Source organism: Ixodes scapularis, unplaced genomic scaffold (genome assembly GCF_016920785.2).
Source record: "Ixodes scapularis isolate PalLabHiFi unplaced genomic scaffold, ASM1692078v2 PGA_scaffold4__175_contigs__length_147842914, whole genome shotgun sequence".
Classification (NCBI taxonomy): Eukaryota; Metazoa; Arthropoda; class Arachnida; order Ixodida; family Ixodidae; genus Ixodes; species Ixodes scapularis.
In genome coordinates this window covers 44,574,516-44,588,566 of record NW_024609879.1, presented here as the reverse complement: position 1 = coordinate 44,588,566, position 14,051 = coordinate 44,574,516, and the positions used below count along the sequence as shown (strand labels likewise).

The 14,051-nt window shown below is 43.3% G+C and overlaps 1 protein-coding gene across 1 annotated transcript in view; it reads right to left on the bottom strand.

Annotated features, from left to right (window-relative positions):
* The window catches only part of LOC8029195 (putative fatty acyl-CoA reductase CG5065), a 32,047-nt gene extending 28,971 nt beyond the window's left edge, over positions 1-3,076 (bottom strand). The window contains exons 1-3 of the mRNA XM_042293555.1: positions 3,061-3,076; positions 2,792-2,880; positions 1,450-1,566 (exon numbers count right to left, since the gene is read on the bottom strand). Of these exons, the coding sequence (XP_042149489.1) occupies positions 1,450-1,566; positions 2,792-2,880; positions 3,061-3,076 (222 nt within the window). The remainder of the gene's footprint in view (positions 1-1,449; positions 1,567-2,791; positions 2,881-3,060) is intronic.
* Between the last annotated feature and the right edge of the window lie 10,975 nt (positions 3,077-14,051).

Sequence of the window (14,051 nt, the reverse complement as noted above, 5' to 3'; positions counted from 1 at the left end):
GCTCTTAAGCGCCCGTTTCCGGCTTGAGCGCCGTTCCCGTCGCCGTCGGCGTAACCGCGCATTGCATTATGGGACGTTTCCCATAATGACGTCACACGTAGCGTCACGTGTGACGTTACGAGGGTTACTTTCGTGAGGCTTACTAGGGTTACCCTCACGATGGTCACGAGGGTTTCCCTCACGAGGGCTACGAGGGTTACCCACAAGAGGGTCGCGATGGTTACCCTCTCGAGGGTCACGACAGTCGCCCTCATGATGGTCACGAGGGTTTCCCTCACGAGGGTTACCCACACGAGGGTCACGATGGTTACCCTCACGAGGGTTACGAGGGTAACGTCACGACGTTACCTCGTGACGTCACACGTGAAGTCACGTGTGACATCACAATAGATAACACGTGACGTATGACGTCACGTGTTAGATGCGTGTGACGTCACGTGATGTCACACGCATCTAACATTGCCAATATTCCTGCTAAATTTGCCCTCGTGACGTCACGTGTCACAACACGTGTGATGTCACGAGAAAAAAGTTTCCTGCTAAATTTAGAGGAAAAATTTCCCCGCTAAATTTAGCAGGTATGGAAAAGGGGCATACCCTCTCCTCCGTACCCTCCTTTCCTCCTACTCAAGAGCTGCACTCTAATTTGGCGTTAAAGAGAGTCATTAACTCCTTTCAGTTTTTTTTTAGTTTTGGAATTTGGTAAGAGAAACAAAACAAACTGGTCAAATTCATATATCAAAACGCGTTACACTTCGGTTTTCTATAAACTGGTGTAACCTCTCATGCTAATGATCGTCAAAATGCAAGCACAACATAACATACCTAACCGTAAATAAAAATAAATAAATAAAAGACTTAACACACTTAGGTGATCATACTACTGGTCCTCGCGGTTATCCTCCAGTACAATAGTCTCCGAACCATGGTCTTTATCTTCCGGTAAGTTTTTTATTTACCGATTGGTTCAAATTATGATAAAACAGTGTGCACGCCATTAAGGTTCAAACTAACCTATTGAGCAATTTCATTTGTATGAGAAATTTTTGTGTCCAATAAACATATATGAATCATACAAGATATATAAGAACATATAACAACCGTATGAGAACCATATAAGAACCACATAAGAAACTTGTGAGAAGTGTCTTATAAGTGCCTTATATGGTTCCTATATGTATTTATATATCTTATACAGTACGTATATAGTTCTATACGCTTCTTATGTGTTCTTATATATCTTGTATGATTCATATGTGTTTATTGGACACAATCAATTTATCATACAAATGGCTTTTTCACTAGGGTACTGCGGTGGTGGTTTAGTTATTTATGGCAACCATTTACTTTGTTAACTATTGGGCAGTTTTTCGAACTAAATAAAACGTTGCTTTGGCCATGCTTGCGCGATGATAAGGAACACAGAATGCAGAGAATGAGATATATTACCTCTGAACCTAAGAAAACTTCCAACCTTTCTGCTGGACTCGAGCCTTTCTTTGGTCGGATCAACAAGTAAATTCGCTCGATGCCTGGGCACGAACGCAGCAATTTTTCCACCAGCACCTAGAAACAATCATTCCCAAGCGTAATAGGGAGAAAGATGTGTGCTTACTCTGTTTTTCAAATAAATGTAGGTCAACGTTTACAAAAAAAAATGATTCAATAAGCTTTGGATAATAAAGCAATGGAGCTATAAAGCAGTTCAGAAAAAAGATAATGTGAAGGAAACTCTTTATATATTAAGGTGCATTCATTATGCTTACATAATTTATAAATATATATTTACATTTTATTTTTTGTGCTGCACAATAATTGCACTGATCGCTTTCAGATTTAGTCGAAGAAATCCCGGGCACGGGATTGATTTCACAACCTCAGAATGTGTATATAAGCCTGCACATAAAAGGTATATAAGAGCGTGAATATCAGTGTGTTAAGCGTTTATATAAAATATCCATGGAAAAATGATTGGCCATCGTCAAGAATTGGTTCAGGGATTTCCTATATACAGGCTTATTTTCTGTCAAATCTGCATTTTATGAACCTTATAGATCGAGCTGTTTTAGGCAGCCTTTCTGAAAAATAAGTAGCCTTCAGTTAACAAACAATTTTATCTTCATGAGGCCCACTGCCAATTAAAATACTTCACAATACATACATGATAGTTTTGCTACCGTTGAACAGAAAGGACCTTGAGTGAACACCTATTAATTTGCACTGGACTCATTACTAAGAATTCTTCCGTTTGTTAGACATTTTTTCTCATGAAGGACGCTTCAATTCAGTCCATGAATATCCAGATTTATTAAACGTACCATGCAAAATTAAAGCTGGGCTAGCAACACATCTACAATTTTACCACGTACGCTCATTGAAAACATATCCCAAAATCAAAACATCTGCTTTCACAACATTGATTATTTTTATAGTTTCAGACCACGTTTTTTAATCAAAGGTCTAATTTTCCTCGAAAAAGTCCTCTTATAGGATGAAAATTTCATTTAACTGCATCTCAGAATATTACAGAAGATGTGATTGTCTTGGTAATAAGCTACAATTGCTTAATGACAGAGCGTATATATCGTTTCTCGTAGTTACATATTTACTAGAGCAGATGGGAATCAAAATTAATATTTAAGTTTTCGAATGTTGTCAAAGAGTTATTTTTTATAAGCAAACGTGTTTTGGGAGTCTGAAAATTACCTGGCAATTAGTACACACTGTCTATTAAATTACTTTGGGCTTTTAAGTGTGCATGTAAAACACTTGCTTAGAAGTACGTACGCACTTTGCCAAGAAATCCAGTGGAACCTGTGATGAAGATTACTTGGTCTTGATAAAAGCTTTGCACCTTCGAATATCCCGCTTCTTCGGCCACTGAAACAGCACGCAAAAACACAAGGTTTCCGTAGTTACCGTTTAATCCTAATTTGTTGGCAGAATTCGTGTGACTTGAAGTCAGTTGCGTTCTCTAAAACGCAAGGAGGCTTCGCTATCGAGTTAATAAAAGAGATCAATGTTCCACCATGTATAAAAAATCAACTTGCCTCTATTCACCTATGAGGAAGGGCATTATCTAATTGGGAATGGCACACATGAAAAAAAGTGAGTTCAAGCATGGGAACTATTGCAATCTTAATTCTCATTTGGTAATGTTACAACGTAATCTGAAAGTTTCTACAAAATTGGGACACAAATTAAGGCAGAACAATTGAGATACCTATCATAAATAAAATTACTGATATTACGTCAATTGAAAACTGAAAGGCAGAAACAAAAAAAACTTTCAAGATATTTGTGAGGGTTTGGGTCCTTAAAAGTCCGGGGAACATCTGCGACGACGTGTAGCTTTTTGGCAAGTACAGCATGTTTGTTTAAAGAGTCAAGAACTAATTATATATTAAATAACTTCAAGGTTATACACGTTAAAAACTAGGGGAGAAACGCATGCATCAAATACATAATTGTAACCCTGGAGAGTCTGGAAACAGAGGGTCAGGACGACTTCACAAAAAGACTCCGCTAAAACGTATTAATAGCATACAATGTTTTAGTAAGAACACCGATGCCCACGACATTATTTAACTAATTATAAACACCAGACGATTTTGCTATAGCGCTGTTTCTTCTATACACAACACGCAATAGTGCAGCTCAGGCTAAAAACAACCCGCTCTGAAACTTTAGTGTTGTTTTTTTGTACTTCAAATGTCCCAAATGAAGTTTCTACTTTAGCGACGTCAATGTTCTCAAAAGGTATATCGAAAATGAAAATGTCTCCAATCGGTTTTGTTCAAACAAAGGCAAGCAGAATTTCCTTCATCCTTCGAATAATTTTGATATGCACAATGCGCTGACGGTGTTTTTCATACTACGAGTTGTATATCACTGTTTTTGATATTTAACAATCTTAGACGTCTTTCATATTTAGTTTTACGTTTCGGCGAATATTTTTTTTTAATGAATCACAGACAGAACGCATATACGTCGCTCAATTCTATATTGCTTCACCATTCGCTGCGCGAATGGCGAAGCAGAAGGACACGCGTGTGGATGTCAGCTGCTCCACTGGATTTCACCACAAGCAGCAACACATTGTTTGCAGTGTGTGTTTAACTCGCTTTCACTGCAAGTGCGAGAATATCGTCAATTATGACTACGATCTACTCATGAAATATGGGGTGAGCCACTACTAGTGTGCGAAATGCGCCGAGCGAAAAAACGAAACAAAAAAACAACGACGACGACGAAGTTCGCACACCAAGAATTTGAACCACGAAATCTACGGTGGACGCAGCAGCGGATACCGATGACGTTCCGTGTACTGCAGGTTCTTCGACATCAAAGAAAGACATACAAACTCTACTGGAAGAGCTCGTCGACAACTTTGCATGACTAAAAGAGGAAGATATCTCGTTACGTCGAGAGGTTTGTCGTCTCAACGACACCGTTTCTTTGTTCGTGAGTCAACGCTCCATGAATATTTTAGACAGAACTGACGGTTCTCCTTCGTTGTCCTATGCCTCTGCCACTGCAGAGTTTCCCGCCTTGAGTTACCGACAGCAAGACCTAACGAGACCTCGAAATTCGCTGACAGCTGACACTTGGATGAATACGTCGCACCAACTGGGCCCCTTCCACCTGCAGCGTCTACAGTCCAACAAGACTCCGTTCCGCGAAGTACCGTGGTGCTACTGCAACGTAATGCATGATTTTTCTTTGCATTTTAACCTGTAGCCCCATGGCCGAATACCATGAACTTCTCTTGTCTTCTAAACTAAAGCGATATGCAGGATTTGAAGACTCGACCACAATATTACATTTAAATTTACGTTCTTTGAAATGTAAAAGTTATCTTTTTATTACTCTTTTAGATCAGCTCTGTGTTTCGTTTCAAGCGGAGATTCTTTCCGAAACATGGTACGTAACAGATGACGATGTTGTTATAGTGTCGGGGTACAATCATTTTTTTTAATCGAAGCGGAAATCGAGGGGGAGGTGTTTTTATTCATGTTAGACAGTATATAAGGTGCGAAGTACTCGATATCTTTACCGAAATGACAGACGACTATGAAATTGTAACTGTGAAGCACGGACGTAAGCTCCTTTCTGTTATATATCGACCGCCAGCTGGCAACATTAATAATTTATTGTCATTTCTTGAGAAGTATCTTGATTTCATATCCTTGGAATTACTAATCACTTGTTCTGGGCGGTGGCTTAAATGAAAATATTTCGGAAAACTCTTCTTTTTCTTCACGACTGAGTAGTACATTCAGTAGTAGTAGTTTTTGCAATGTGGTTCTGTCCCTACCTGAATTACCCATTCTACGGCAAGTTGTATCGACGTTTTTATTACGAATATAAAAACTATAGTTCGCAGTGCAGGTACTATTAGTAGTGGCATAAGCGATCATTTACCAATTTGTTTTTGTTTTCAAACCTGTGATGTATTGGGGAACGACGATAGACTCTTAACTTTCCAAATGATAACCGACTGCCAAATGGGGTCCTTTCGAAGCACAATCATGAAAACAGACTGAACTTCTGTCTTCTCAAAGCAGTGCGTGAACGAATCATACCATGATTTTATAAATATTTTTAAGACAATATACATCGCATCGGCTTCCATATAAGACGGTTGCTGCTAAATAACGAATAAGAAAACCACACCTATTTTAACAATGATAAGAAAATGAATCGCTTGTATCAGGCGTACTTCTGTTCAAAAGATGACGGTGACCGTGCAGTCTAAAGAGGTATCGCAATGAACTCACATCTGTACTAAAATATCGAAAACAGAATATCACTAACGTCTTTTTCATGACGATCACAAGAAGCGTCCTTCGATTGTTTGGCAGTCGATACACGAAGCTCTTAAACGCAGCAAGCAGAATAATTCAACAGATGAACTTTCACTTTCTGGTAAAAGCGCGTCCGGAACACAACTATCTGAGCTTTTTACAGCCATTTTATTAACTTGCCTTCTAGCGCGCACGATGAGTATGCTTCCTCGTTTATCTTGCACCGTGTAGCAGACACAATTTTTTTTACAACCGACAGACGAATTGGAAGTGATCCGTGTATTGATGGGATTGAACGTCTCAACCGCACGGCATGCCATGACATAGACGATATACAAATAAAGCCCGTTGGATTCATAATCGATGTGGTGGCCCAACTCTAGGTATATATATTTAACTTAGCAATGTCGAGTGGCCAATTTCCGAATGACATGAAACTTGCGAAAGTTTCAGTTTTGCATAAATGTGGAGACAAGTACTTAGTTACAAATTACAGACCTATCTCGGTTCTTCCAATATTTGTCTAAGGACTGGAAAATATTATATTGCTCAGAAGAATTTTTTACCCAATAATCAGTGCTAACTGACTTCCAGTTTGGATTTCGCAAGAGAACATCCACGGAAAGCGCTTTGCTATCGCAGAAAGAAATAATAATACACAATAGAGCATGCAAACGGCTGACACTCAGAACACTTATTGACTTTAGTAAGGCATTTGATTTTCTTAATCATTCAGCGCTCCTTGATAAACTTTCGTGTTATGACACACGTGGTACGCCTTTGATATGTATTCATTAATATTTAGGACATCGTAAGCAATGCGTCTCAGTGAATGATCATGTTTCCTCATTGCGAATCCTGAAGTTTGGTGTGCCCGAAGGCAGCATACTCAGCCCTTTGCTGTACAATGTGTATATGAACAATCTAGTCAATATTTGCAACGAAGCACGTTTTATAATGTATGCAGACGACACGAGTTTATTTCTATCTGTACCGAATATGGACGACCTTATGGGACCCACGGGAAACATAGGTCTAGAAAAGTTCTTTTCGTGGTCAAGAATAATCAAGAATAAATGGTCTTAAAATAAATACTGTAAAGTCTAAGGCAATTTTGTTTAGACCTGTAGGTAAGCACGTTATTAGTAATTATGTTCTAGAAATTGGGTCCGACCAGACTGAAATAGTTAAACAACACAACACTCTAGGTGTCTTATTTCAGAACATATGCAATGAGATAATCACATCGAATACTTAGTTAAGAAACTGTCAAACTTTGTTGAAATAGTATGTTCCTGTTGCCTGTAAGTATTAAAATGCAAATTTTTTATGCTCTGTTTAGCTAACAAATTAACTATTGTCATTAGGTTTGGGACACAACATTGATGTCTAATAAAAAAAAAAAAAATTTACCATTTTACAAAAGAAATGCTGCGTTTTATTGCAAACGTGCCTTGCGACACTCAACAAGGCGGTAAGTTGGGATAGTTGGTTTAACATCGTCAAACGTGAAAACAGCGCAAAAAATTGAACAAAGGAAAAGTGAAAGAAGTGCACGGACAAAGCGCTGACTGTCAACTAAAGTTTAATTTTGAGGCGAACCAGAAAAATAAACACAGAGCATAGGAAAGAACCAATGAAGACAGAAGAAATTATACAACCCAACCGACAGGATTTCTACCACTTCATCACCCTCACACATGCCTGCCATTCTCCCTGATAAAAAGGACCTCATCATCCCCCAAGTGCACCGACGGTGCACTCACACATTGCCCCTTCCCCTTTAGATAAAATGAAAAATGCCTCTTGAATCTCCTGGCGGTCTTACTTAGTGGCACATAAGTTTAACGTGCCAGTGGTGTTTTCAGCATCCCAGAAGCTGTCACGCCTGTCACTGCTGTCAACCGAGGGAGGAACAGTGATTTGCAATGTGATGTCAACCACCGAACTCCTTTTGTACCATGCGCAGTGGGGGTTGTGTATCAGATCCCCTTCACATGTGGTAGGGTGTACATTGGACAAACGGGGAGGTGCGTGAACGAGAGGGCGAGAGAGCATTCCCTTTCTCTCCGTTCCTCCCCCGCTGGCCACTTAGCGGTACATTGCAGTAGGTGCGGCTGCGTACCTGTTTTTCATGACCTGACGATCTTGGCGCGCAATAAAAGTAAGACCGCCAGGGAGATTGAAGAGGCATTTTTCATTTTATCTAAAGGGGAAGGGCAATGTGTGAGCGCACCGTCGGTGCACTTGGGGGATAATGAGGTCTTTTTTATCAGGGAGAATGGCAGGCATGTGTGAGGGTGATGACGTGGTAGAAATCCTGTCGGTTGGGTTGTATAATTTTTTGTGTCTTTATTGGTTCTTTCCTATGCTCCGTGTTTATTTTTATGGTTTGCCTGAAAATTAAACTTTAGTTGACAGTCAGCGCTTTGTCCGTGAACTTCTTTCACTTGTCCTTTGTTCAATTTTTTGCGCAGTTTTCACGTCTTACGACACTCATTCGGAACCATTATTTCTTAAATGCAATGCCATGAGGTTTGCCAGTTTATACGAGTGCCGTTTGCTATGTTTTCTATTTATTTTCGACCGATGAGTTTATTTCTTTTCGTCTAATGTATCCCAACTGATAATTCATGAATCTTCCATCTTTGTTAGACGCAGAGAGTTCTGGAATGTGCCTCCTTTTCGTACAAATTATGCACTGGAATCCATTGAGTATAACCGGCCTACATTACTTAACAACTTCATTGTGGACCACAATATTATTCACGGTTTAACAAAGAAGGATGTACGCGTTTGTTTTCTTTAGACAAAGTGTAGTGTATAGTAGTTGTTGCTTTACCATGCCCTGGGAGTGCAGGGCACCAGACCTGGACAAGCTACCTCATGGAAGCTTTTTGTCTGGTGCCCTCAGTTGAATATTGCTGAAAATAAATATTACACACATGCTTACTCTGATTCAAAGTAAGTTGTAAATTGTTCCCATTAAAATAAAATGTTACGTAAAGTCATATGACGTTATTATGCTACTCTGACGTCACGTGATTACATTACTATGTTGAATCTCTTAAAATCTATAGTGGCCAGGTAAAATCGTACACATAATCATAAATTAGATAGTGATGAGTCAAGAAGTATCGCGTAAGTCCTCCTAACATTAAGGTGACAAATGTTCCGTGACAACACTACTACTATCCTGAAAACTGCTTGCTGTCTATAATATGCTAGTGGCGGCCCTTTCGTTCTGCTAGAGCCACAGGCTCACTGAGAGGCATCGCGCTTTGTTCTTGCTCTCAGATATTAATTGTTCTTCCAGGGGCCCTAATCTGGCCATTTGGAGAAAAAAAGCGGCGAAAAATCCTATGTCCGTAATTGGCCAATGGCGTCCTTGACCTTGGCGCCGGCCAATTATTGCCGTCGGATTTCTCGCCGACTTTTTCGCCAAGAGTTCAGTTAAAGGCCCCAGTTTGGAAGTGTAGAGCGACTCGGTCGTCCGCTATACTCCGTCTTTCCGCAAGTTGGCAAAAAGGCGAAGGCGACGGTCTCAGTGAGCCAATCAGTGCGTCGAAGAGAGACACGTGACTCTCCTCTATCTGGCTACAGTCCGTCGGAACCAACGAGGTAGGGGGGCTTAGAGCAATAAACTGGTATCCCGTTCACCAGGCAATAGTGACCCCACTTGACTGCCGCCATGTTGTACCATTTTGACCACTAGATACGTGACGTACCAAATTCTGAGGTTTTTACGCAAAACTGAGTAGACATTTGTACTGCGATAGCGGTAAAAAACACGATAAACTATTTTTTCAATAGTGTTATCTCTAAAAAAAGTGAAAGCCGTTTACAACTCCCTGTAACGCCGAATTGGAGCGCAGCTCTTGAGGAGGAGGAGTGAAGGGTACTGAGGGGAGGGTAGACCCCTCCTCCTTCTCCTCCTCCTCCCCTCATTCTTTAATATGCTCCGGGGGGGGGGGTCACGTGACCTCGGGGGGGGGGGGGTGTCACGTGACTTCGTGGAGGGGGGTCACGTGACCTCCGGGAGGCGTGACCTGGGGGTCACGTGACCTTGGGTGTCATATGAGGGTCCCCTCAAGGTCACGTGACCCCCACGTGACCTCAAAGGGGTCACGTGGGGGTCACCTTGGGGTCACGTGACCTTGAGATGACATGGGGGGTCACGTGACCTTGGGGAGGAGACCACGTGACATCGGGGGTCACGTGACCTCAGAGGGGTCACTTGACTTGGGGGTCACGTGACCTTGGGGGTCACGTGACCTTGGGGGTCACGTTACCTTGGGGGTCACGTGACCTTCAAAGGGTCAAGTGACCTTGAGATGACCTTGGGAGGGGTCACGTGACCTCGAGGGGTCACGTGACCTTGGGGGTCACGTGATCCCAAGATGACCCCACGTGACCCCCAAGGTCACGTGACCTTGGGGGTCACGTGACCTTCAGGGGTCACGTGGGGTCATCTTGGGATCACGTGACCCCCAAGGTCACGTGACCTTGAGATGACCTTGGGAGGGGTCACGTGACCTGGAGGGGTCACATGACCTTGGGGTCACGTGACCTTGGGATGACCTTGGTTACGCCGACGCCGACGGCGACGGCGACGGCGACGGCGACGGCGACGGCGACGCCGACGCCGCTCAAGCCGGGAACGGGCCCCTAAGAGCTGCGCTCTAAAACAGTGTCTAGCTCCAACAAACACCCAAAATACAGCACCGTAGCTGCTGGCATCTAGCGGACGCATTGCGAAGCTGCCCGAGTTTTTGTCGTAAAAGCACATTCTGGACTTAAAACAAACGAAACATAACTTATCTCGTGGGTGCTGTTATAAAAGAGCAATAAACAATTATTTGTGCGCGGTAATTTGATAAAATCTAGACACCTAAACTATAAGGTAATGTGTCTAGTGGGCCAACATGTGCAAGGTGGCGGCGGCCAATTGGACATCACTTCCAGCTGCCAGTTTATTGCTCTAAGGCTCTCTACCTTGTTGGTTGCAACTCAAGAAAGTAGGGCGAGGGAAAGGAAGACCGGAGGAGGAAGCAGGCGGAACGTCGAAGATAAAGGAGGTTTTCCTCCTTTCTTCTGCAGTTTTCGGTCTGCTTCCTCCTCCCCAACCTTCCTTTTCCTCGCCCTACCTTCATGAGTTGAGATGGACTATAGTTGCCTGTAGTGATGTGAAAGCCGGGAGCGGGTGAGGGAAGAAAGCTGCTTTTGGACTAATTTTGCGTGAGTGGCTAATCTTCGAGGAAGACAAAATCGACGTCTGGGACACACAAAAAGCAAGGTTTGGGTGAGAGGGGAGTTTCTCCTTTCCCTCTTATTCAACTGCTTCGGTTGCGCTCCCGCCATTTTTGGGCTCTGTCACGTGCTTCGCACCGTCGTTCTGATTGGCTCAAAAAGGCCGTGGCGTTCACTCCTCGCCAAGTTGATTTGAAACGAAGTATAGGCGCGAAGCGCACGCGCTTGCCGATGTTATAGCCAGCTGCGCTCATAATAGTACATAGCAAGTGTATAACAACACTCATCGCAGGACTCTAGCGCCGGACCGCAAACGGAGAGTGGCCATGTGTTTATTTTTAGAGCGCAGCTCATAGGCGCCCGTTTCCGGCTTGAGCGGCGTCGCCGTCGCTTTCGCCGTAGCTGTCGGCGTGACTGCGCGTTGAATTATGGGATTAACGGCGTCACATGTGACGTCTGGAGTGTCCCGAGTGACGTCACGTCCCTATTGTAAGGACCAGTTTGAAAATCTAACTGGTCAGGCTGGTATTTGAACTGGCCAAAGTGGTATTTGAACTGGTCATACTGGTCTAACAGGAAATCAAACTGGTGCAACTGGTAGCCAGACTGGTCTAACTGGTAACCATATTGATCAAACCGGTCACCAGATTGCCTTCTAACTGGTCACCAGATTGGCCTGACCGGTCACCATAATTGCCTAACTGGTCACAAGATTGGCCGAGCTGGTCACCAGATTGGCCGAGCTGGTCACCAGATTGGCCGAACTGGTCACCAGATTCGCCGAACGGGTCAGCGGATTGGCCGAACTGGTCACTAGACTGACCGAATTGGTCCAACTGGTAACCAGATTGACCAAAATGGTCACCAGATTGGCCTACCTGGTTACACTGGTTACCAGTTTGACCTCTCTTTCTCACCTTATTTATTGGATTTCTCACTTTGATTTATTGGCTTTCAAAAAATTACGGCATATTCGAGTGTTTTAACCGATGCTCATATTCGATCTTGCTCACCGCTTCCCTGCTCTCAAAAGACGCCCATCCCATGTCTCCTGGGATGGCGTTTGGCGTTTTGCAATGTGCCCCCAAAGCCAGCCTACCTACTGCGCGCTGTTTTATTTCTAGTGTTGCATGCACTTCGGATTTCATGCATAGCACTGCGTTTCCAAAAGTCAAGCCAGGGGACCATGACCCCTTTCCAAATCTCTCTCACCACGTCATACATGTTGTAATTCCAAAGTACTCTATTTTTCATTACAGCTGCATTTCTGTTGCCCTTACCTATTATATGCTTTTCATGCTCACTGAGATATTCTGCACCGTCACATATCCCTACTCCTAGATACTTGTATTTACTAGCTTTCTCAACTGTAATATTCTGCATTTTCAGCCTCTCAACTTTATCATTGTTAAAATTCATGACTGCTGATTTTTAACTACTGAATTCTAAACCTAATTCCTCTCCGCCAACTGGCCCTCGCGCCTGCTCGAAGCGTCCGTCGGCGTCGGCGGCAGCTCTTGCAAAAAAAAAAAAAAAGAAAAAAAAAAAAAAAAACGGATCTGGCCGTTGGCGCGACGTTTGGCCGCGTTGGGCGGTTGGGCCTTTGTTGTCGGGGCCGCTGTTCTGCTTGAGGAGGTTACGAGTTGTCTTCAAGCTGTGTTTGAATAAGATAGTTTGCCGGAGCCTTGGGTGCTGCCTCTGCCGATGGTTCCTGTGGCTGACGACGTCCTCCGCCTGAGTTCCACTCGCTCGCGGGCAAAATGGCTGCGTACCAGAACGGCGTGTTCGGAATTCGCTCCGTCCTCATTGCGGCGCGGGCATTGGCTGCCTCTGTCTCCGCGCCAGCGAGCCAGGTAAGCAGGCTCGACCGTTTCGATTCATTTTCATAATCAGGTGCACGAGAAACTGAACCTTTCTGCAACCCGATTTGGAACAGCTATACTAGTAATACAACCGCCAGTGTACATGCAGCTTCAGAGATATTTTACCACAGTGGTTGCGAGTTGCGTAGCGGACGACAGATTGGGGAGGCAGGAAGGGGGCAACAACAGCAGGATATTTTCACTCCTGGGCGTTGCTTTGCGTAAAGGATGAACCGCATGTAAGCGATTAAGCGAGCGATAGTGACCGTGACGAGAGTCAGCGACGAGCGACGGAGATTTCCCACGGTCGGTCGTCGCGTCGCTCGGTTTTTGAATTCCTAGAAATCGTCGCTCATCGCCTTGGTCGCTTGCTGCCGTCGCTTTCATACGGTTTGTCTCGTCGCACGAGTGACCGAGCGACAGCGAAGCGGAGCGTCGTCGCTTGTCTTGTCGCTCGCCGAATCGCTTACACGCGGTTTATACTTAATTGCCGCTAGACTGGCACTACATGTACGGTTGGCGCACGCTTCCATATTCCCTCTCATACTGTTTATGATAGTGCATAATTTCTTATTCGTGGCATTAGTTACATACCGTTTTAGAACAGGGGTGCAAGTAAATCTGCCATGGCTCTAATTACTGATGTTTATTCTTATCTCAGATGCCTTGAGGTACTATGTGATCCACCACCGGAACCCCGACACTCCAGAAGATGTGGAAAATCTCGCCGAACGGCTGGGACTAATGAATATTATCATGACAATTTTTGTTTAATTGTAAATATGTTTATTTTTGCGGTCTAGAGCACGTGTATTTTTTGTGGAAATAAAGTGAATTTTATTTTTTTAGGATCTGTGTTGTCAATATTACCAGTTAAACTGGTTTAACTGCATGGAGTGGACCAGTATACGCAGTCGTACAGTATTACCAGTATACACATTTTCGCAGTAAGGCCTATATGCACAACTTCACAATAAGACCAGTATGCACAGTTTCAGTTTGTCCAGTTCAACCAATTTAACCAGTGGCAATGAGCCTGTTTGAACTGGCCCAGTTTGCAAAATTTTTCAATAGGGCACTGAGTTTGGTGGAAAAATTTTCCTGCTAAATTTAGCAGAAAACTTTTCCCGCT